The sequence below is a fragment of the Sceloporus undulatus genome, chromosome 4, assembly GCF_019175285.1.
Source record: "Sceloporus undulatus isolate JIND9_A2432 ecotype Alabama chromosome 4, SceUnd_v1.1, whole genome shotgun sequence".
NCBI classification, from domain to species: Eukaryota; Metazoa; Chordata; class Lepidosauria; order Squamata; family Phrynosomatidae; genus Sceloporus; species Sceloporus undulatus.
In genome coordinates, this window is record NC_056525.1 from 73,674,980 (window position 1) to 73,699,735 (window position 24,756).

At 41.8% G+C, this 24,756-nt stretch overlaps 1 protein-coding gene across 3 annotated transcripts in view; it reads left to right on the forward strand.

Moving 5' to 3' along the window:
• The first annotated feature begins 499 nt into the window (after positions 1–499).
• RNF220 (ring finger protein 220) overlaps positions 500–24,756 on the forward strand; it is a 376,648-nt gene continuing 352,391 nt past the window's right edge. The window contains exons 1-2 of one of the 3 annotated variants that reach the window (XM_042463245.1): positions 500–549; positions 7,677–8,424. In XM_042463245.1, the coding sequence (XP_042319179.1) occupies positions 7,800–8,424 (625 nt within the window). In that variant the 5' untranslated portion in view covers positions 500–549; positions 7,677–7,799. Of the gene's footprint in view, positions 550–7,676; positions 8,425–24,756 lie in introns of those variants that run through there. The other 2 variants (XM_042463247.1, XM_042463246.1) reach the window with 2 other exon arrangements.

Below are 24,756 nucleotides of genomic sequence, written 5' to 3' on the forward strand. Positions count from 1 at the left end.
TGAACAACTAAGTATCAATGAGCAAAGAATCCGCTTTGGCCCCACTTTTGACTCCTTGTCGGATGCCCTGAAGTCCCCAGCCTGGCGCCCTGGCAGTGAAAGCGGTGTGAAAGCGGGTTCGTTCTGGCAGTGCGGATGCAGCCCAGGTTAGGAGGCGGAGAGCCCCCGGAGGCCGAGCCCTTCCCCTTCCCTCGCAGCTCCAAACTTCATCATCCCGGGCTGCTCATCCTCCTCCCAGCCCTGGGGCCTCCATTTCCCAGCCCTCCCTCCCTCCCTGGCTGGCTGGCTGTCTGTCTGTCTGCTGCCCGATGCCTCCGTGAGTGTGTGTTGGGGGGGGAGGGAGGGAGGGAGCGAGGGGGGAGCTGCGCCGGAGGAGTCCCTGAGCTGCAGCTCATTCGCGGCTCGGAGGCGGCTGGGAGCGGCGGTGCCTGGTCTTCTTCGCCTGCCTTGGCCCCAGCCCCGGGAGCAGCCCCTGCCTCGCCTGCCCTGCCCTGCCCTCCGACGGGGAGACAGCGCCCGGCCCCCGCTGCCTGCTGCCTGCCTGCCGCCGTGAGTAGCCCTGCTGCTGGGTCTGGGTCTGGAGCCGGGGCCCCGGGGCCCTCCGGCTCCCTGGCCCTTCTCCTCCTGCTGCTGCTGCTGAGCAGCGGAGGCTCCAGGAAGTTCAAACTTTTTCCCTCTCTGCCCCGGCGGAGGAAGGGAAGCAGCAGCAGCAGCAGCAGCAGGAGGAGGAGGAGGCTGGCTGGCTGGCTCCGAGGGGGCTCCTGCCCTGGGCCTCCCCTGGAGGGCCTCCCCGCGGGCCCACGCCGGCAGAGAGGGCAAGGGACCCGCAGCGGGAGCAGGGAGCGGGAGCAGGGGGAGCCGGCGAGTCCGGGGCCAGAGCTCTTCTCCCGGGCCCCCGCACCTCGTTCAGGGGGTTCGCCCTCATCCCGGGATAGTTCTTCTGCTCCTTCTCCTTCTCTTTCTTCAGCCTCTTCTTCCTCTTCTCCCGCTTCTTCTTCTCCTTCTTCTTTTCTTTCTCCTTCTTCCTCTCTTCCTTCTTTTTTCCTTTCCCTCTTTCTCTCCTTCTTCTTTTCCTTCTTCCTCTCCTTCTCCTCCTTCTCCATCTCCTTTTTCTTCTTTTCTTTCTCCTTCTCCTTCTTTTTCCTCTTTTCCTTCCTCTTTTTCTTTTTTCCTTCTCCTTCTTCTCCATCTCCTTTTTCTTCTTTTCTTCCTCTCCTCCTTCTCCTTCCTCTTTCCCTTCTCCTCTTGCCGCTCTTCCCGGGAAGGGGCTGAGAAGGGAGAAGGGCTGAGGCTTCAAGAGAAGGGACCAGTCCCGGGGGCCCTAGAGAGACTTTGCCCTCTTCCGACTTCGCTGCCCTTTTTCCGGTTGCTCTTCCGAGTCCCTTTTCTTGGTGGCGGGGGAGAAATGTTCCGAAATCGGACAAAAGGGGGAAGTCCTGAGGAAGAAGAAAAGCCATAGAAATAAAACCCGAGCCGATTCCGCTCTGGGGGAGATATATATTAATATATATATATTAAAAATCTTAAAAGGTTTGCATGTTCGCAATTATTCCTGCCGGCAATTGCAAAGGACTGGCTTTTGCATCCGCACTGGGGAATTAGCCCGGTTTGAGAGCGCTTTAACTGGCCCGGGGCCACAACAAACTCCCGTGCCCAGAATGCCATAGCCTTGAGCCAGGCCAATTAAAGCGCTCTCAAACCGGGCTAAATCCCCAGTGCGGATGCAGCGCTGGTGAGAGTAGAAGTGAGAACAAAACGAATGTCTATTTAAGACCAAAGTTTTCCCCATCTAAGCAGCTAAGAAATTTTTTTGAAGGTGAGCTGATTCTTATTTGGATTCCCTTCCAACTCCAACAACAGCCGAGCAATCCCTCTCTAGTCTCGAGGAGGCTGCAAGGAAAGGGGGAAGCCATCCTTCCCCTTGAACCCCCCCCCCCCACCCCAGCCCAGCCCCATCTGCGTGGGCAGAATCAGAAGGAAAGCCTTTGAGGCCGGGTCCGAGCAGGAAACGGGGCCGGTGGGGCCAAGAGCTGGGCTCCGTCCGCACAGGAGCAGCTTCTCGAAAGAAAGGGAAGGCCAGCAAGTGAGTCCTGGGTCGGGATGGAGAGAGAGCCAGGCCGCCTTCCCCTTCCTCCAACCTTCGGCCCCGATTTCCTGGAAGGAGGGAAGAACTCGTTTTCTTTGCAAAGGGCTCTGAGCTTGCTTTTTGGCATTTCCTTTTTGTCGGGCGCAGAGCATGAGATGTTTAGTCTTGTGGCTTTTTAATAAGGATGATGAGGAGGATGAGGATGATGATGATGATAATAATAATAATAATAATAATAATAATAATAATAATATCATCCTAGTTTGCTGATGATGGTGATGATATCATAGAGTTTTTTCTGGTTTTTTAGGACTATGTGGCCATGTTCTAGAAGAGTTTATTCCTGACGTTTCGCCAGCATCTCTGGCTGGCATTTTCAGAGAATGACTTATCATCATTATCATTATCAGGAGGGGCGTTAGGTCCCAAAACACACTGCGGAAGTAATCCGGTTTGAGGCCGCTATAACTGCCCCTGGCTCAATGCTGGAAACTCTAGGAACTGTAGTGTTTGTGCGACATTTAGCCGTCTCTGTCCGAGAGAGCTCCTTTCCCAGGGCAGTTAAAGCGGTCTCAAACTAGATTAATTCTGCAGTGCGTTTTGGGGCTTCCTTTCCCGTATTCTGCCTTTCCCATATCAACTTTGGAGCGGTTCCTCTCCCGCTTTCGTTCCTCTTTTAGTCAAAGGGAGGCGGCGGCTGCAGTGAATGGACAGAGGCAGAAAAGCAACATTGTGTCGGGCTTTGGGACTGTGTCCGTTTTTTTCTTTGCTCCAAATCCTATGAAATCTCTTAAAAGGAGAGAGAAAAGCCCGAAAGGGACAAACACCTGTTTAAATTTGCAAGTGAGATCAGGGCGGGTTTCTTTCCCGAAATGCAAGGAAGCCTTTTCTCCTTGGCGGGGAAGTGGAGCTGGCTGGGCTAGCCCTCTCCAGACCCACATCTGCCTTTTCATTCGGCGTCCAGAGTTGGAAGAGTTTTGTTCCGATTTCTCTAAAAATAAATAAACCTAAAATCTAGGGACGTTGGAGAAAAGAAAGGATGCGACTTTGGAGGGATCTTTTAGGGTCGGGCGATGGGACTGAGCCTCCAAAGAATTTGCCTTGTGGGATCGGTGACTTTTGGGGTGACTTTCTTGTTCCTCGGCTTTCGCGAGGGCTTTCTAGTATTTTTTAAAAAGTTGGGCAAAGTCGGATCCTGGATCTAGTGGGTCGGGAGGAAAGAAATCCCTGTGCCTTTCAAAATCCTAGCCCAGGCTGTTGCTCCCTGACCTCCTCCCGATCCCCCTCGTTGGGTTTGGATCTGCCCCCGTGGAGTTGAAAGGGAACAAGTAAAGTTGCAAATGGAAATAGGGAAAGGCAAGGCTTGCTTGCTTCAGGTCCCCTGGGGCCCGATCCACCCCTCGATCCCTTCACTAGATCTCCAGATTTAGTGGATCTCTTTTGGTCCCGGATCGACGGTGTCCTCCTTTCTTTGTGGGTCCCAACTCCAGCATCCCTTTCTCTCCAAGAGTCCCTTTGGTACTCAGATCTTGCCACCTCCATCTCTTCGAGCTCACTTTGGTTTCAATTTCTTCCGACGGAATCCCGTTTAATTCAAATAAAATACATATACATATACATATATAGCACCTGAAGACCTTTCAGCAACAGGGATGATTCCGTTTGATAACAATCAGGATTTTCTAACTACATTCTCAAAAATGCCATTTTCTAAAACGATGTGATTTCCAAAGCAACAAGAGCTTTGACCTGTAGTAGCCAAAGCTTAGCCTCTGCCTCTTTTTCAAGACCTGGCACTTTTCCATCGAAGAAGGAAAAACAAACAAACAAAAAACAAAACCACCTGCTTTTGTTAGTTTTTAATTTTTCTTCCTCCCCTTTTCTTAGGAATCAGCAGAGGAAAAAACGTTCATTTTGAAGGCCTTTTGTTTTCATTCAAAAAATTAGGACCTCCCAGAAATGCAACCTGTTATAGTGGTCTGGAAAGAATGCACAATGGTCATTTATTTTTGGGGGCACAGTTAAGAGTAGAATAGTATTTTTTTAAAACAAGGAAACACTAATGTTTGGGATCATATATTCTAAGACACAAACACACATATATATAATACTAAATAAGTGAGTTTTCCATCTTCCACATGGAAGCAGGTCCATTTTACGCACTGTCAGGATGTGGCCAGGAGGGCGATTGGTAAATTCTGCTTTACATTAATCTAGGTTCCATATACAGTGTATATATATATATATATATATATATATATATATATATATATATATATATCTTAGATAATTTTAAAAGGCCTAATAATCAATAAACCAAAATTTGAGCTGGGTAGAGCATGTTGCTTTTGTTCTAGCGTGTGGTTTTATTTATTACATGGATCCAGGCTGAAGCTTTGAATTCAGGTTCTCTTTGTTCTTCACCTCAGTTTACATCCAATTAGTTGGTTCAAATGAGAAATGGCTTCAAATAATTTTTACCTATACCGTGGTAATTTTGAAACTATAAATGGTCAGAATGGATACACACATACAGACAGAGAGAGAGGTCTGTTCATTTAATCCAGATACCCAGCGGACAGTTTATGAGCCTTCATAGATCTATCTCCACCCCCTTGGCCTCCTCCACTCCTTGTTTAGTTAATTTAACAAAGACTTTTTGCAATCTGTTTGGAGTTTGTCTGATGCCATGGAAAAAAAGTATCTGCTGATTTATTTGGTTGCTTTTCGATTTCTGTCGCTGGACCGTCTTTTCTCTTCCTTTCAGCCAGGATGTCAGCTGTTATTACTTCCTATTGATCCCTTTGCAAAGTGAGAAGTGAACTAAAATTAATGTCAATTCCACTGCTTGGATCAATAGCTGGAGTTATTTTAATCTGGATTTGCACAGGGTGCTAAATTAAAAAAAATCAGCATAGAGGCAGAAAAGTAACAGTTACTTACTCTGGCTTTGCCCGCTCCCTTCCCAGGCTCCCAAACACTCCATCAGCCTGGTTATCCTGCAATCCATATTTTTTTAATTAAGCAGGTCGGTTAGTTTTCTTATTTTGGGTTCCATATTTAAAAACCAATGACATTTTGACATTGGGAGTATATTAACTATAGATTTTCATAATGACTGGGCTTGCCGCAGCCTCATCTGTACATGCCCCTAATGATGGTGGCGATGGGAAATAATAATAATCATCTGGGGGCAAAGCCAAAGGTATGGCGGAAGAAGGTAAAAGACAAGGAGAAAATGAAAAAGAACACAGGAGTTTAAGAAATATATATATATATACATAAAACTTGGCCCGGTGCAATACTGCAATCTGTTGATTTATTCTCTGCCTAATGAAGTTTGTGAAGGAAAAAGGCAGCTGAAGTGATTCACTGTATCTTACAAGGAGTGTCAAGTGTGGCTTCCAGATTACTAATTTATGAAATACATTTAACGTTATGAGGTGACAGGGCAAGTAAAAATAGAAAAGCAGGCACAGAGGCATTCGTAGTACGCTCTCACTCTTGTACCCCCCTCTTTACTTAAATCCTAGAGACTATGGTTTGCCATCAGCCTCTTAGGTCAGTTTAGATTTAATAGTGTATTCATCTGAGTGGGTAACTTTTTGTTTTTAAAATAACCGAAAATAAATATTCATATTTCCCCCCCCCCCCAAATAGCCCCCCCCCCCCCCCCCTTTTTATATATATTTGGTTGCTAGTTTTCATTGATAAATTGGTTGTGCAGAAAGCAGCAAGAGACCTAAAGGAAGGCTAGCCAAGCTGTCCTTTGCACCCATCTGTCCACAGCCAGAACTTGACTAAAGTGTAATTTTAAAAATTGGAAAAGACCAAAACCTTGCTCATGTGGTATCTCTCGTCTGATAATTTGGCACTGCTTTGTATTGAGAAAGAAGGCAAATGAAGAAGAGGTGAGATGATGCCCGGTCATCTTCACACTTAATAAAAGTCAGAGAATGTGTGGGTACAGGATGGGAGAAAGGAAGTGTTATTGCCGAGCTGCAATGAAAGGCAAAGCCAAGATTCCATAGAGTTTGTTAACCTAGGCTTTCTCATTCACAGAATACAAAAGCCCACTCCATTAGAAAAGAGACTCTTTCAGTAAGTTTTATTTGCTATGTCTGACCTTCGGGAACTAACAGGCACATTTTGTAACAGCTTTTTTATTATATGATTTTTTTTTGGTGGCCTTTTGAGTGCTGCAAGGCTAGTACTATATATTGTTTTAAAGTAATAGTCCTCATATATTCAAGTACATTGTAGCATTATGAATGGATGGCAGCGGAAGCTTAAGCACACACACACACAAATTATTCTAACTTGGTTATAAATAAGGTGGTGGTGTAAGATAACTAGAAAGTGCTGGAAGGAAAGTTAATTTAATTATTGATTCGTCCATTCCGGTGTACATATGTGTATTGTATGGGATGTTTGCCTTGTTTTGTTAGGTTACTTTTTGAAATTTCAAAGTAGTTTCAAATAAAAAGCAAGCTGAGAAATGTTTTGAACATTTTTTGGTAAATGATAGCAAGACCAGTTTACAGACTAATGAGCACATTAGGAAGTAAAGTTGCTGATCCATTCTGTGCCATCTTCAAAACCAAAAGGCAGATGCTTGCAAGAGGTCAGATAACACTCGCATCAGTTATGATTTTAAATAGTGCCAGAGATCCCAAGCACTTTTATTGCTGAAAATCACTGTTGCTTTCCTTAAAAATGGGGAAGAACACATAATGGGAAAATACAGGGCACATTTATTCTCACATGTATCATTGAAGATAATGTAAAATCCATAATGTGTGTGTGCATTAGCACAGGTAAATTTGTGCACTTGCCTCTGTAAGAGAGAACAGACTTCCTGTCCACCCTGTTTATGCATTAATGGATTGTGTAAATACACACAGATATGTTCATTTTTTAAATTGTGAATAATGAATGCATTATTTATTTCATTTTTCATATGCTGGCCCCTAAACTTTAAGGGCTAGCGGTGAGGGGAGGAATAGAATTACCATCAATATGCTTTCATGTTACAAGGTGTTTTTCTTCCCTTCTGATATTTTTTAAAATCTGTTAGCAACCAGGCAATATGCCTTTCATTTGCTCATAAGAGATTATTTTCCAGTATAGCTCTTTGCTGGAATCAGATGCACTTGGTAAGGACTTTAAGTCTGCACAAACCACATCTGGCTTGATCTGAACCTACTCTGTCCTTTTGCCTTTTAATATGGCAAAAGGAGAGGACAGTTAGTCTGAAGTATGATCAGTAGTCAATATGACCCACAGAATACCATTACTTTGTGTCTGTGGTGTTTTATCTACCTCTAGGACTTGTCACTTGAATGTTAAGTTAGCTTCTGGAGCTGTGAATTTGGAGCAAGAAAGAGACTTGTACGCATGCACCCTTAGAGGGAGTTAGAGGCCCTTCTAGTTACCTGCGAATTTGCCTGCTGGTTTTCTATAAGAAGAGCACATGGAGGTTTTGTTCTGGCTCATGCAATTTCCCAGCTGCATTTGGAGCAGCCAATTGCCAAAAACTGACTGACAATTTATATCCCCCTGTCTCTCCCCTTCTTTTTCTCCCCTACAGTTTTGGGACAGTGATGAGGCCCCAGTGACTCACATTCTACCCAGCTCTATACCTAGACATTGCTTTGTTTTCCATCCAGGGAAGAACATTTCCCTTGCGGCCCTGTCAAAGAAAGACACTCCGATGGACTTACACCGGGCAGCCTTCAAGATGGAAAACTCCTCCTACCTTCCCAATCCTCTGGCATCTCCAGCCCTGATGGTCCTCGCTTCTACCGCTGAAGCTAGCCGTGATGCTTCTATCCCCTGTCAGCAACCAAGGCCCTTTGGGGTCCCTGTGTCGGTGGACAAGGATGTGCACATCCCATTCACCAATGGCTCCTACACTTTTGCCTCGATGTATCACCGGCAAGGTGGGGTGCCAGGAGCATTCACTAACCGTGATTTCCCACCTTCCTTGCTGCATCTCCATCCCCAGTTTGCTCCCCCCAACCTGGACTGCACCCCAATCAGCATGTTGAACCACAGTGGTGTTGGGGCCTTCCGTCCCTTTGCCTCCACTGAGGACAGGGAGAGTTACCAGTCGGCTTTCACACCTGCCAAGCGCCTGAAGAACTGCCATGATACTGACTCTCCCCACCTTCGCTTCTCAGACGCTGATGGCAAGGAGTATGAGTTTGGAGCCCAGCTCCCGTCTGGCTCTCCCAGCTCCCTCAAAGTTGATGACACAGGGAAAAAAATCTTTGCTGTCTCCGGCCTCATTTCGGACCGGGAGACCTCATCCAGCCCTGAGGACCGCAATGAGAGATGTAAGTACCTCAACTTTGCTTAAGCTGGGCCTCTGAAATGCTCAACAGGTGTGTTCTGTAATGCTAGGAGGTGTGAAAGAGGCACTTCATATGTGTGGTCCTGTTTTTTTGTTTAAGTGGATGGTGATGGATTCCAGAGACAGGTGGGTTTAAGGGAATCTATGCAGAGGAGTTGTCCCTCTCATATAAAACTGAGGCCCTGAGCTGCAGAAAAATAGCCAGCAGGCCAGAAAAGGGGAGGAGGTTCTATGTTGTGAGTCTCTTGGGAGCTCATCCCCCTGTAGATACTCACAAACATGGATTTTGGGGAGCATGTTTTTTTAATGAGGACTTTTCCCTTACTTCTTTTTTTTTTAAAAAAACCACTTCTTTTCTACCTTCTGACCCTTTCCACCAATATTTTATGCCTGTTGTAACCAGGAATCATTGTACGCTCCTCAGATCAGTGTAAAAGAGTGTACTTATTGGATGCGTAAGAAGATTTATAATAAGCAAGGGAGATGGTGATATTCTACACAAGCTGAACATCCTGCCCTAATAACCTTTAAATAGATAGAGGTATTTTCTTTAGTTCCTTCCACAAGTTGGGAAGCAAAATTATTTTGCACAGACCAGCAGCCAAGCTGAAGCCAACCTGCATAAGATTCACTAGAGGAGCAATGCCTGTTGCAGTATTCCTCTCCCTCAGCAGATCCACTTGTTCATTAAGTGCCATGAGCTGCCCTGTTGTGGGAAAAGAAGTAATGTAGTATTCGGTCTAAGAAATGTAAGATAAGGCAGTGTTTAGTTAGTGCTGATCTTTAAATTTAGATGCACAGCGCAGATGCTGGGCTGAGTACCTTGCATCCTGTAGGTCCCTTTGTTCTTTCCTGTGTTGCCTTGCCCCCTCCCTTTTTTCCTCTTTCATTTTTTGGATAGGTGGGGAAGGAGCTGCACTTAAAAAAAAGAAGACGAAGCCAGTAGTGTAGCCTCCCAGTTCCCTCCTGGATACCATTTTTCTTCTCCTTTATGATGCCGAGGAGAGTAATAGAGACGTTGCTGCGCTCTCTCCCCTGTCGGTGCTGCTTCCTCGGGCTGTCTCCTTGAATTAGGCACTGTGTTAACTTCCCAGTGCTGCGAGGCATCTGCCGAAAGCCCGCGTACCTTGTCAATAAAAGTCACCATAAAATCAACCTGCCTTGTAAATCCATCGCTCTTTGGTTTTGAAATATGCCATGAGTGTGTCTTTTATGTCAACGTTTGTAAGTGTGGAATGATTCCCTCTTAAAGACAGAAGCTGTATGTTGCACGACAGATGTGTGCACTTTCTTCCCCCTAGTGTGGCTTAAAGTGTTAGAATTGCTTGCATGTTTTTGTTTTTGTCTTTGATACCTGACTGCAACAGTTGTGTGTGGGAGGGAAGTAGAGAACACTGAAAATGATTGAAAGAAGAGAAGAAAATATTGTCATTAATAAGGATAATTTATAATTTGGAACAGTATAACTTGCCAGTTTAAGTATCACCTGTCCAGGGTTGTGAAACTCACTCAGATCTTGGAAGAGAAGCAGCATGGAAAAGCTGGACCATCAACAAGATATATTTAATGTTGCTTTTGGCAAACCTGCTCACTTTAGCAAGTTATATAAAGGGGAAAATCACTTATATCAATACTGGGATGATATTTAGAAAGAGGTTAGGGTGGTAGGTATATGTATGATTTCTTGCACATATTTAGTCCCACCTTCTCTACTGCATCTTTTTTTCACTGACTTTGCTGTTAGAGGTTTTGGTGAATTCTTGAATAGCAAATAGGCAAATCACATTAAAATATAGTACCTAAGAAGAGCTTATATAAGATGTTTTAGAAACAGAAAGTCAGAATAAATTTTTGTAGATTGCTGTGAAAGGTGTTAACATACAGAAAGTTTTCTTTCTTGAGCTTTCCTCCCTGTTCATTGCCATCAAAAATAAATAGACATTGATTTGAATTTATAATGCTTTCATGGGAATAAAACTAAAACTGACTTTGTGCCCAATAGGTCTAGTTAAAGTGTACAGTATTGAAGATAGTCAGACCAAAACTAAATCTAGTCTGTTTTCTTTAGTTAAAACTTTATTAGTTAAAGGCTTTAGAAAAAAACCTATTAAAATATGGTGATGATTGTATGCATGTATGCGTGTGTAAAAGAGAGAGGGAGACAGAGATAAAAAGAGAAAGATAGTATAGTTGTCCATAGTTATGACCTTCAAACATCCTTCTCATGTTTAGATATGATTTTATAGCATACATATCCCTGGTCATGGGCTTCCCGTGTACAAGATGCTTTTTGTATTTTGTACCTTTGTACATATTCCATGTGTCAAAGATTCTTTGTTTGCAATTTCCAGAATTAGTCTGAAAGCTGACATAGCTTTCTAGTGACTCCATGGTTCTGGACAGTAGCAGAGGAATGCATGCATATTTGCATGTATGTAAATGTGACCTTCTGGGCCTTTATAAATACCTAATCGTTGACCCCCTAAAAAGCTGTCTCAGTTTTCTTGCACAAACAGTATATACAAACCTCTCTGTGAAACAAGGATTCTTTTCACCAGCACCCTAAGATACATTGCTGAGAAATGGTTGTATAGACAGACTGGTCGGCAAAAGTGTATTGACGGAGGTAGTAAAAGCCATCAGATCAGCAAACCCTTTATGCCTTCAATAGACACCCTACAGAATTGCTGGACTCTACTGTTTATTTGTATTCTCCCAAATACTGCAATGGAATCAGACCACTTGACGGGTGAATAACTTTAATTGCAACACATAACGTTCCTTGTGCCGCCACCAACTGACTATAGTCTTCTTCTTCTTCTTCTTCTTCTTCTGGCTTTTCCTTGTAATTTCAACATTGGGTTTTTCACTAACTGGTTCCTTTGGTTGGTGTTTTTCTTAAGGAACTCAATACAGAGAGGCTAAAAGCTCATGGAAAACAGAGTTGTAGGATTTTTCAAAAACAAAAATGCTGTCTGAGGTGGACTGGAAAACCAATGGGATGCAGAGGAAATACAGGGGAAAGTATGTCTCTGTACAGATATGCATTTGTGCATCTCAATGTTATTATTAATTAGATACTAACTAAGAATTATACTTTGTATGTTTAAATTCCCGTGAGGCTAGATTCTTATCTCTGTTAACTAGTGGTATATATCTGAATTGATTCCCATATCCACTTGAAAAGGCAGGTAAGATTTGATTGCCGTTTTCCTTGCTCTCCAGAAATTTCATAGTCCATAGTCCACTGGGCTGAACTACAAATTTTACAATTTATAGATGCACATTTCTACCACAAGTTAGTGACAAAAGTTAATGAGAGGTGTCACATGCATTTAACATATGCTAATGATTACTTTATTTTGCGGTCTGCTTCCTGGAGAGAGTTTATCAGTACCTTTTTTCTTTCTTTTTGAGCCCTATGGTTCCAGCGAAGTCAAAGTCCAACCTGCAGGAGGTGTGCAGAAATGATATACAGGATACAGAGCTTGTTTGTTACAACAAACATTTTATCCACGTAGTGCTCTTTAGACATTCATTGAGAACACTAATTACATTTATGGAACACTGCTTACAGTGACATGAGAATTTCCCTGGCATCTATGGACACATACTGTGCATATTTTCAAATAGATGTGTCCTCATCAGTGTGGAACTTTGCAACTGGAGTGACAAAAAATCTCACAGCAGCATCTGGACCATACAAAACATTTTTTTCTGATGCACAAATCCATTGGGTTGTTGTTGTTTCCTGTTCTGTTTATTTAGGGAGACTCCATAATGTGTTTGTCTCCTACATATCCAGAATTAAACTTGCAATATCTAGTCTGTATTCTGAGTCTAGAAATGGGGCTTATTTCTAAATCTTTGGGTCCTTTTTGTTTATTGCCACTGTATCCTGAAAGTTCAGTCTTTTGTTGAAAAACCAAGCTCTAGTGGTTGAAGTTGAATATCTCTCTGAGCCTTGTTTTTCACATCTGCAGTATGGGTCATATTATTATTCCAGTCATTAATTCTAAGAACAATTTGAATCAGTTTCCAGAGATTGTTCTGGAATTTCTGTTTCTTCTCCAGCAATTTGCCAACAGCTGGGTTATTTTTAAATGCCACTGGCAGAGAACATGTAAGCATTTTAAAAACATGGCCAGTCTAGGTGAATACTGTAGTTCAGTTTTTCCTCCTAATTTTACATCACAGAAGGGAGAGAACATCTTGTTTGGCCTTAGAACTTGGATTGCTTTTGAAAATCACTTGAGCAACTTGTAGCTTTGAAACTAATGAATGGAAACATCTGAGAACAAGTCAAAGCACTGTTCTGTTTAAGTGCCAGGCAGGAATTATTAATAATGCATTAATTCCTGTTTTCCCCCCTTTTTCTTTTAGCATATTATAGCAACTGACTCAAGCTTCATCTTAGCTCTAGTGACTTCAGCAGAGCACATGCTGTCCAGGTGTTTACACAATAGGACCTATATGGTGATGGTGGAATGCTTTAATGATTCCACATGCAAAATGTGAACGTGAGAGTTATTTGTTTTTATTTACCACTCTATGCTGAGAGCTAGAACACAAGTAAAACTATGTTGTGGACAACATTTTTAAACAATGTGCTTGGACATTATCTGACGTTGGTATTTATAAGAATGTTGGAAATAATGCAGGAGGAAGAAATGGCTACATTTCTAAAGAGTGCATACACACATTTATGTGTTCGTGACTGTCCTGATAACTTGCAGCGGAATGGAACCAGATTACCAACACTGAGAAGGACAGTCTTGAGTGATTTATTTGTCCAAACTTTTTCTTTTTTAAAAATGCAAATTTATTTGTAAAATTGACACAAAGACCTTGAGTTTTAAAAAATGTGAATGCAAGGGGAACTAAGATAGATCTACCCATGGAGGAAGTGCTTTGAGTTCTCACTTTCTTAGTGTCTGACTTTGAATCCCTACCAATTCAGCAATGTTTGTGATGATGAATTAAGGGTGCCACCTCATTTTCTTCTTACAGGTTCCTCAACTTCAAGAGAAACAGGGCAGGCAGCAGGTACAACTCGATTCTCTCACTCCTAGGAGAGAGCTGAGAATTTTGTTTAGTTCATATTTGATAACAAAATATGCATTCCTCTCCCCTAACTGAATGAAAAGAACTTTGAGTATTAAAAATATCAATGTGGGAGAAAACTATGACAGATTAGTCAATCAAAATCCTCATGGGGCAGGTGTTGGTGTTCATTATACCACTGGAAATTCATGGGTTTCAATGGAGTCATTCCACTTTTACTAATTTGTCAGAGCTCAGGCTCCTATGGAGCATGCAGGCAAACATTTTCCCCACACCCACACCTTTATTTTTGGCTACCCTTTTCCTTTCCTTTCCCTTTGCTAACTGTTGCCGAGACTCCTTGTCATGTCGCTCTGTTTAATTGTCGTGTTGGAATAAAGAAACGTTTGGGCCGTTAAAAGTGGCGGAGAGCTGGGTGTGAGCTGCTGCAGTCCTGCCTGCTGTAGGACCATCTGGCCTTGGCTCGCATCCGCTGGTCTCCAGCTTCTCTTTCTCTTTATGTTAGCTGGGGCTATCTTGCACACTTGGAATGCCTAATCACCATGGTGAGAGGATGGGCCTTGTGGCCTGCCCCTTCCCGTCAATTGTCATGCAGAACTGATCAGGAGAGCCATTTCTTTGCGGCAGTCACTTGCCTGTCTTTGCCTGGTCTTGGCAGAAGGACGGCTTTTAATTGATCATTTGTGGGGGAGGGCCAGGGTTGTTTGAGCCTCTCAATGTTTCCCCACACAGTCTCTACCACACGGCCAGATTTCTCATTTGTTGGGAAATGCTGGTGATTTAGCTGTTCTTTCAGTTTTCTTTTTGACTCCTGCTTGTTGTTGTTTTTATGGGGAACTCTGAGGGCTTGTAACTGTTGGCTCCAAGGAGCACTGAGCAAGATATAAACGTTGTGTTTATCTGTCTGCAACTGGGAAGGGGGGCGCATATGGGCATTAAATGTTTATTGTCCTTTCCACTGTGTGTTCATGTTTGTATTTGCATGGACGCGTATGGATTTATTATCTGGGCAGTATGAACTCTTAATTCCTTTTGCTTCATGTGGGGAAAAATGAAAGACTTTTCACCAGTGTGAAAATCTAACCCTTATGAGTGTGCTATCATATCTGGTGGCTGAAACCTGCTCTTCAGTTTTAGCTAAAAGTTGAGCTTGGCCAAAGTCTTCTATTGGAAGGCATAACAATTTTTGGATTGAAAGAAAGGACATTTTTCTTAGGATTACAGAGCACTGGGAATGATTTTTTCTTCTTACTGCAGCTTGTGCTCTTTTGTATTTTTAAAAGTTTCTTTATGTATAAAAATAGGAAAAATAATGTGCAATATCAGTCAATAGGGCTAGCCCTGCAGTTAGGTAAGTTGAGCAGCCCCAGACAACACATTTTGAGTGCTATTAAGTTTCTCAGGATGTAGTTGGTTTTGACGTGGCATGTGGTCCAGAAATTTAAAATATAGTATAATTCAAACAGGTGATTAGACCAATAAATAAACACAGTTGTCTATGGTAGGTCCTTTGCACAAGTCACCACTTCAGCTATTTGGTTTTATTTACTAAAATAAAAGCAAAGATGAACAAGATAGTTATTTGGGAAACATTTCCTGGTCTACATTATATTATTATTATTAGTTAATAAAAATTGAAATAATGGAGCCATCTTTAGCAAAATTGATAGTAGTTGTAGCATACTTGTATTTATTTATTTACCTCCAAAGACTATTGTTAAATGTAACCATACACAATTTGTGTAAAAGAGGTGGCTACAATAAATAAAGCAGAGGGCTTGTCAAGATAAGTTATCAGCGCAATAAATGTACACTTGTTTCTTAATTGTTTCAGAGGGCCTAGATGCCTTTCCTGAAGGTAACATTTCTGTGAGAGGGTTTCGCATTTCCTGAACACTTAAAATCACAGGTTGGTTTGGGGAGTGGGGGCGGGGGAGAACACTGCTTTAAGTAGTGCAAGGATGGGAAATGTGTGACCCCCCAAGAGGCCTGGAGGGTCCCCCAGCATCTCCCCCCAATTGAAAATAAATTGTTTTTTGCATTTTTCTTCTAGGAAGTAAGCCAAAATTCCAGTTTATGTCTGGTTAGAATAAAGTCTCTTGGTGGTGTTAGGAGGAGATATATAATGCAGGGAAATTTTTAAAGAAAAAAAAAGGGGGTGCAGCCTTCCAAGGTGCTGTAGAAGGCCAGCTGAGTCCCCTAGACTCTAGCAGTTGCTTATCCATGATGTAGTGTGTCTGTAACAATGGTGAATTTTATGTAGAATGTGATCATTTGAATGTGGAATACTTCTAGTTTCGGACAGTGGTAGTAACACAACTTCCAATGCCACTTGCTAATGTGTACGAACAACTACATGATTTTACTCCCTTAATGTTATCTCCCATCTATTAAGGGGTGGACCAGCTATTGTGTAATGGAATAGAGTATTGGGCATCACATTATAGATAAAATGGCACTTAAAATAGTGACCTGTAAATATGTGGCTAGCTAACAGTGCAGTGTTCATAAATGAAGGACAGCTTGCATGTTGTAGTTGGCTCAAAGAGATGCTTTATGTTGCTGTACATGCTGAGACATTTGTGTGCAGTGGTTAGCTGTATGGGTTGTGAAAATTTCACAGTTTGTCAGACATGCCTGAAACATGGGTGGGTCTATTGCTGTGGTGAAAGTAATCCAGTCCACATAGTTAACTGCTGAACATGAATTATTCAGTATATCTTTTGGTAGAAGTAAAAGAGAAGGAAGAATGCTGTTCCTTTCAACTCTATTTATTATTTTAACTTCATTTATAAATACCTGAAAACATAAAAGGAAAAAAATCAGTTGGAATTATAGGAACTGCTAAACCCGAGAGCACCATATTATGGCTCCAATTAGCATCCCCACAACTTGGTTCTCATTTTAAAAATTGGCATCAGTACTTCCTTTATGTTAGAGGTGGGAGTCCCATAGTCACCATGTTGGTGTTTGTGCAACTTCAGTTTCCATCAGCCCCAGCCAGCATGACCAATAACCAGGGATGCTGAGAATTGTAACCTAGCAAAATTTGGAAGGCCATAGGTTTCTTATGCCTGCTGTGCCTACATTTCCATGTAATAAGTAGAGTTTGACCCAGAGATGCCAAGTAGGGAAAAATCATTACTTTCTTTAAAAGGAAAAAATAATACATAAATATACATAAAATATATATTAATATACATTAAAATATTTATGAATACACAAACACAAAGTGAGCAATATACAGAAGGACAATTATCATATTCAACTTTATATTTTTTTAAACCATCATTAAAGATTCATAAAATATTAATTAAATTAATTAATTAAATTGCCAGACAAAAATTTTAAAACAGGAAGAACTGTCTTTAATTTAGAGTTCTTCCTGTTTTAAAATTTTTGTCTGGCAACTGCCTTATTCCAATAAACTAAACTTATGAATTTGCCTTAAACATTTCGAAGTCTGAATAGGAAAGTTAAAGAATAAAAAAAAATGTTTAATTTTGTGAGTGCTTGCCACTCACAAAGTGATTCCCAGCAATCTCTGGACATCCCTACCATCTCCTTGAATAATTAGGAGCCACAAATGGTAAGTACATGGAAAAATGTAATTCTCTAGATTTTCTCTGCCTCTTTGCAAATCCAACTTTTATTTATTTATTTATTTATTTATTTAAGTGCAATATCCTTGGCAGGTATTAACAGTTTGTACCATTCTTGTGTTAAATATACAAAGATAATAATAATAATAATAATAATAATAATAATAATAATAATAATAATGTGATGATGCAATAATTAACATTGACAGTGGGAAGAAACCATACAGTCGGTTAATAAAATATAGTGCGTGTCTAGTAAAATCTAAAAATTATTATGGTTTCCTCATGGGAAAAAAGTGTGATTTATAAGTATTAGAAATAAATAGCAAATAAATAATGCATACATGTGTTATGCTACTCTCTCTCTCTATATATATATATATATATCCTGATAGCTGACTATTCTTGCCCTGCCCTGTGAGTTAATGCAGAAATAACATTTTATGTGTGATGTTGGGGTAGACTGGTAATGTAGTAGTTATATGCACACTCATTTTTTGGGAGCAAATTACATTAAAAGTGGCAGCATACATGGCATAGAATCATGTAGTAAATTTTTCTTGAGGCCAAAGGTTAACTTTTCCCCTCTGTTACTATTTCAGTGGAAAACAGGAAGTGATAGCAAATGTCACCCCGTGTTCTATAGTCCTTGCTGTCTCCCTCTATTTCTGTTCATGTTGTATTGAATTATTTTTTCTCTTTTTGTGATAATCAGAAAAAAAGAGAAAATCACTTTAAAACATTTTCCTGATAGAAATTATTTTGAAAGGCCTGCTTTTAATTGTAATTCCATTCTAGCATTTCAAAATGGCACCATCATAGCTGTATATTTACTATGAAAGAAAAATATGTGTTACATGGATCTGTTCCTAGCTATTAGCAAATCAGCCTGCCCCAGTTACTGTAACTCAGAGGCTGTGCAACATGCACATCTTACTCTAGAGCAGTGTTTCCCAAACTTTGGTCCTGCAGGTATTTTGGACTCCAACTCCTAGAAGTCCTAGCCAGCTTGCTAACAGTCAAGAATTCTGGGAGCTGAAATCCAAAATACCTTGAGGACCAAAGTTTGGGAAACACTGCTCTAGCATACTTGTGTGGATGTTAAAAAAACCCCTTAATGATATTCTAGTGCGAATGGGTTTTGGATTGAAGATATTTGCTACTTTCATGTTAATAGCACGTTGAGTTCTCCCCGTCTGAGTGTTGAAGTATTTACTGCACAGTGGTCTAGTGCTCAGTGTTTTTGCTTAAGGGCTGAATATTTTACTCACGTGGGCATAATTATATTAATTTGGTAACTTAATCAGAGGTTTAAAAATGAATAAACAGACTGGCCTGCAGTCTTAGTAACCACTGGAATGTTTCTATGGCAGCATTTGCACTGTTTTGATTGTTGACAAATGCTCTGACCACTTATTTGAAAGGTAAGCAGTGATTTAGACAATGCTTGGCTGTTTGTTGGACCTTGCTCTACTACAGTGCCCTTAAACAGAAACGGGAGAAAGGCATAAGCCATTTGGGAGTGAATAAGGACAAGGAGTAAGACTGCAGGGTCCCAAAGGCTATCCTATGCCAAAATGTTTTTGGCTTTTCATGTCTGTGTGATAATAACATACTAATTGACCTGCATGAAGCGTATTCAAATCTTTTAAATGTTCATGTGTTTAGAACTAGCCTTCTTACTGTTTTCTGTTGCAGAAAAGACTCCTCCTCCCCAGGGAGCCAAGCTGCTATGTTTCTCCAAGGCAAAAATGCCAACTGGCAGCTGATATTGCACTGCCTTCAAATCATATTTCAAAGGACCAGAAAAATTAAATAATTCACTTTCTTAGGTCCTATTCTTAAAATGCAGAATGACTGATAGAATCATAGGAGTTTATCATATGGGAGGCATCCTGTGCAGAAACAGGTCTTAAAATGGGATTTAAAACCCGAAAAAAAACCTAAGAAGACATGCAAAAGTGTGATTGATTTTCAGACACGTCGGGGTTAACATAACATTAAACTGGCTAGAAAGTTGACAAAATGCAATTCTTTTTACTTTTGGGATTTTCCAGAAGTAAAAAGAATTGGGTTTTGTCTACTTTCTAGCTGGGTTAATGCCGCATTAATGTATCGTAACAGTGACAACATCTGAAAATCAATTGTGCTTTTACATGTTTTTTTCTACTTTTTGTTCAGGTTAATGTTGGGTTAACCCAGACGTCATCTGATAATAAATCCGCTTTTGCAGGTTTTTTCACTGTAAATCCTGTTTTTGCACTGGGTCTCTCCTGTGTGATAAACTCCATAGAGTAGTAAGGTTATCAAGTCTCACCCCTTGTTCATTGTAGTCTTTCCAAGTGCAACACTCTCTGGCAGGTGGCCAAAACATTTTCATCAGAAGGTTCCAGAAGAACACAGTCAAGTTGACAATGCCAGTAAGATGTCATAGTACATAGTACTATAGGAAAAGCTATAGTGCATAGGACTCCAGTGATTTAAATGTAGATCTGGGCATTTCTGCACTGCTGATAACAAAGTAGAAGAGCTTCTTCTGTTCACTAACGCTCAAAGCCCATGGCCTTTGAACATATAGATGTATGAACTGTATGCATGTAGTATGTATGTATGTTTATAGCTGTCTATTTTCAAGTCATTATCAACTTACAGCAATCCTATTACAGGGTTTTCTGGGTTGGACAGTGTATGACTCATCCAAGTTCACATAGTGGCTTTCCATTGCCAAGCAGGGAATCAAACCCTGATCTCAAAGGTTGTAGTCCAGTGCTTAAGCCACTGCATCACACTGGCTCTCAGACTTATGTATGTATGGCTACTATCATTTTACAGTTTACTTTCAGCATTATGGAAAAAAAGTGTTTTTTGTAGACCACACTTCTCCCATTGACAACTTACCAGCAATCTTTTCTTGTATCCTTTTATTGACATTGAGGTGGTCTTGGATACACATGGTAGTGTTACTGACATCTTGTGAGGATGGAGAGAGCTTGATAATTTCTTTCAGAAAGACCCTTGGTACTATACTAGGATGTGACTCAGAATGACCTGGACCTCACCAATATTAATTTAGTATCAATATTTTTGGACATGAGAGGAAGAATGGTATAATAGTTTGAGCATTGGACTCTAGAGAGCAGGGTTCAGATCCCCAATCAGCCATGAAAACCCACTGGTTGACCCTGGAAGAGTCACACTGTCAGCCTTGGAGAAAGTCAATGGCAAACCACCCCTGGGAGAAAAAAAGGTATGAATCCTTCCTTTTTCGCTCAAGCTAGGCATATACAGGTATACTTTAGTTAACAAAGTAGATGTTCTTGGCAGCTGTGATGGACTGGATGCAGGTGAACAAATTGCAGCTTAATTCAGACAAGGCAGAGGTGCTCCTAGTCACACACACCCTGAAAACACAGGTTCACTGTACTCCTGGATTCATTGCTGAGTGTGGAAGCCCAGGTCTTGTCAGTGACCAGGAGTACATTTGCACAGTTAAATCTAGCGCACCAACTGCACCCATTCCTGGAGAAGTCAGATCTGGCCATGATTGTACATGAAGTTTTATCATGTGGAATTATATACAGATTACTGTAATGCCCACTACGTGGAGCTGCCTTTGAAAAGTGCTCAGAAACTGTAGCAGGCCCAAAGAGCTGCAGTCTTGCATCCTTGTTGCAACAGCTCCACTGGAAGCCAGTCTGTTTCTGGGCACAATTCAAAGTGCTAGTTTTGACCTATAAAGCCCTACATGGCTATTTGAAGGAATGTATCAGGGTTTTAATATTATCGGAAGAGGCCCTTATCTCTGTCCCATCACCTTCCCAGGTACTCCCTCCCTAGAGAGGCCAGAATGCCCTCATCCATGCTATCGCAGCAAGTTGAAACATTTTGTGCCACAAAAGTCCTTTACAGACAGTTGGGGCTGGGCACTTAATGCTTTGTGATGCACTGGATTTGAAGGTAGCCTATTTGGGATTTGAAGGAAGGCTATAGCCAAAATTTATTTTTGTTATATTAATGCAGCAGTTCCCAAACTTTGCTCCTTCAACTGTTTTGGACTGCAGCTCCCAGAACTCCTTGCTGTTGGCCAAGCTGGCCAGGACATCTAGGAACTGAAATCCAAACCACCTGCAGGGTTTGGGAACCACTATTTTAATATTTTAGGATTTTAAACTGTTTTAATATGCACTGTTTTTAAACACTTTTATCTTTCAAATTGCATTTTACTAATGAGTTATATATTTTAATACTCTACTAGTTTATTCAGTTTTAATGCCCACTTTTGTATGTTTTTAACTGTTTTTAAATTTGTAAGCCAGTTTGTAATGCGATTGGGGGGTGGGAGAGCGGGATATAAACAAATAAATAATATTGACAATCTCCTCTTTCACCAGCCTCCACTTATGATTTCCATTTTGGCAGCCAACAGGGAGATCTATTTTTTAAAAAATGGTGTAGATGGTGATGCAGGCTTATTTGTTCTTCCCTTTTCTCTCTCTTTTTGCTGTTCATTAATGCTTAGTAAAGGATTCTGAAGGCACTTCCTGTTTACCTTGCCTGCTGTAAGTGCCTGCTATGGTTGCAGTAGCATTGGCTGTGGTAGAATCCAGCTCTTTCCCAGTTCAGGCTTTACTGTATTGTTTATAGCCACACTGCTGCAATTCCACACTGAAACTCTGTGTTTTCCTAGCGCTCCTTGACTATCTTCCCAATGTTAAAGCTGCTAAAAACGTCTAGATGGACAGAGAACAAGGAAGGAAAGGGGACCAGACAGGATAAAAAAGACTTTGTAAAAAAAGAAGCTTCTTTGTCTGAGGCTTGTTAACTGAGGTATGCCTGGATAGAACCGAACTTAGAAAATGTACTACTTTTGACCATAGTTCCTTGATTCCCCTTATCAGCATGGCTAGTTGCTGGCTGGGGTATTCTGGGAATTGTGGTTTGAAAAGTTAACATTTCCAAATACTGATCACTAGGGTTAGGGGCACAAGACCCCTTTGAATATGGAAAAAACACAAATAACAAAAACACCAGGTTTTTACCTGAGAGGATACCTCTCTAGGGATCTCTAGGTCCTCCAGTGCAACTCTGTGGTCAACGTCCAACAGACACTGACCTTGACATTGAACTGCACTGGAGGAGCTACAAAGGCCTAGTAGAGTATTCTCTCTAGGAATCTCTAGGTCTTTCAGTGCAACTTTTACTTAAAGTTGACCACAGAGTTGCACTGGAGGACCTAGAGATTCCTAGAGAGAACATATTAATCAAATCTGTGCATAATCAAATCCACAAATATCAAAGCTGCAAATATGGAGGGATGAGTGTATTATACTTCCTGTAAGCACAGCATAGTGTGGCTAGAAATAAAATGAGTGGTGAAGCACAGGAAAAACCAGAGATGGTAAGGGAGGTGACAACTGGTAGGCTACAAAATTGCCTCCCATTTCCATTAAATGTGGCTATTGCATTTTGGAATGTAAAATATTTTGCTCTTATCAATATGAAGTCTGTGTGCTGTAGTTTGAACGTACTTCTTTGCTAACACCTCTTTGCTTCGTTTGAATATGTTTCCTTTTCAGCCGTAAACTTGTGAAGGCTGTGATTATCTAGAAGGCAATTCCATGATCACAAAAAGTCAACATGGGTTTCGGAAAAACAAGTCATGCCCGACAAATCTAATTTCTTTTTTTCATAAAATTACCAGCTTGGTAGATGAAAGGAATGCTGTGGATATAGTATATCTTGGTTTCAGTAAGGCCTTTGACAAGGTTCCTCATGACATTCTTGCAAACAAGCTTGTAAAATGTGGGCTAGACAAGGTAACTGTTCGATGGATTTGTAATTGGTTGGCTGACCAAACCCAAAGGGTGCTCAACAATGGCTCCTTTTCATCTTGAAGAAAAGTGACCAGTGGTGCCCACAGGGCTCTGTCCTGGGTCCCATGCTATTCAACATCTTTATAAATGACTTGGATGACAGACTTGGGGGCATACTTATCAAATTTGCAGACGACACCAAATTTGGAGGAGTAGCTAACATCCCAGAGGACAGGATCAAAATTCAAAATGATCTAAATAGACTAGAAAGCTGGACCAAAGCTAATGATCTTCAGTAGGGAGAAATGTAAAGTACTGCACTTAGGGCAGAAAAATGAAATGCACAGATATAGGATGGGGGACACTTGGCTGAATGAGACTACGTGTGAAAGGGATCTGGGAGTCCAAGTAGACCACAAGTTGAACATGAGTCAACAGTGCGATGCGGCAGCTAAAAAGGCCAATGCGATTTTAGGCTGCATCAAGAGAAGTATAGTATCTGCATCAAGGGAAGTAATAGTGCCACTCTATTCTGCTGTAGTCAGGCCCCACCTGGAATAGTGTGTCCAGTTCTGGGCACCACAGTTTAAAAAGGATGTTGAGAAACTGGAGTGTGTCCAAAGGAGGGCGACTAAAATGGTGAAGGGTCTGGAAACCATGTCCTATGAGGAACAACATAGGGAGCTGGGAATGTTTAGCCTGGAGAAGATAAGGTTAAGAGGTGATGTGATAGCCCTGTTTAAATATTTGAAGGGATGTCATATTGAGAAGGGAGCAAGCTTGTTTTCTGCTGCTCCAGAGACTAGGACTCGGAGCAATGGATGCAAGCTACAGGAAAACAGATCCCACTTCAACATTAGGAGGAACTTCCTGACAGTAAGGGCTGTTCGACAGTGGAACACACTCCCTCGGAGTGTGGTGGAGTCTCCTTCTGTAACGGAGAGCACGCCCAGCTGACCAATCAGGAGGCAGCTGAGGGCCAGCCAATGAAATGAGGGCTGGGATTTGTGAACATTCTGGGCGTCCGTTGGGGATGAGCAGTTGGAATGTTGGCGGTTATGAGGCAGTGAGGGGGTTAGAACCCGAGAGGGAAAAGGCTGGAGGAGAGATTGGGGAAGACAGTTGATAGGAGTATGTCCAGAGAGGGACAGGAGTTAAATTAAAGGGTCTAGAAAGGAGAGACTCTATGTAACCAGACCCAGGCAGAGGGGTTTGAGTTACTAATTTGGTTGAGATATAGAGCAGCCTTAGTGGCTGGGATATTAAAAGAATTACCCAGAGAGGGACAGAGCAGTCCTAGGGTAGATAAAGAGGATAGAGGGGGGGAAGGAACATTGTAACGAGGGGAAGAATACATTTGTAACCAAAAGGAACGCGCCTGAACTCATGGCTAGCGGCTCAGGGGGGGATCGGTGGTAACTACTTTGTTACGCCGAATAATAAATACATCATTCAGGGATGGGCAATTTCCATCCAATTTGAAAACGGCTATTGTAAAACCACTGTTAAAGAAGCCCTCCCTTGACCCCCTGATGCATAATAATTATCGGCTGGTATCGCTATTGCCATTTTTAGGGACGGTGATCGAGAGGGCGGTTGCCATCCAGCTTCAATCGATCTTGGATGATACTGATTTTTTGGACCCATTTCAAACCGGCTTCCGGGTGGGCTACAGGGTTGAGACTGCCATGGTCGCCCTGGTCGATGATCTACGTCTGGGCATGGACGGGGTAGCGTGTCCCTGTTAGTGCTCTTAGACATCTCAGCAGCTTTCGATACCATTGACCATGGTATCCTTCTGGGACGTCTGAGAGAGTTGGGAATTGGGGGCACTGC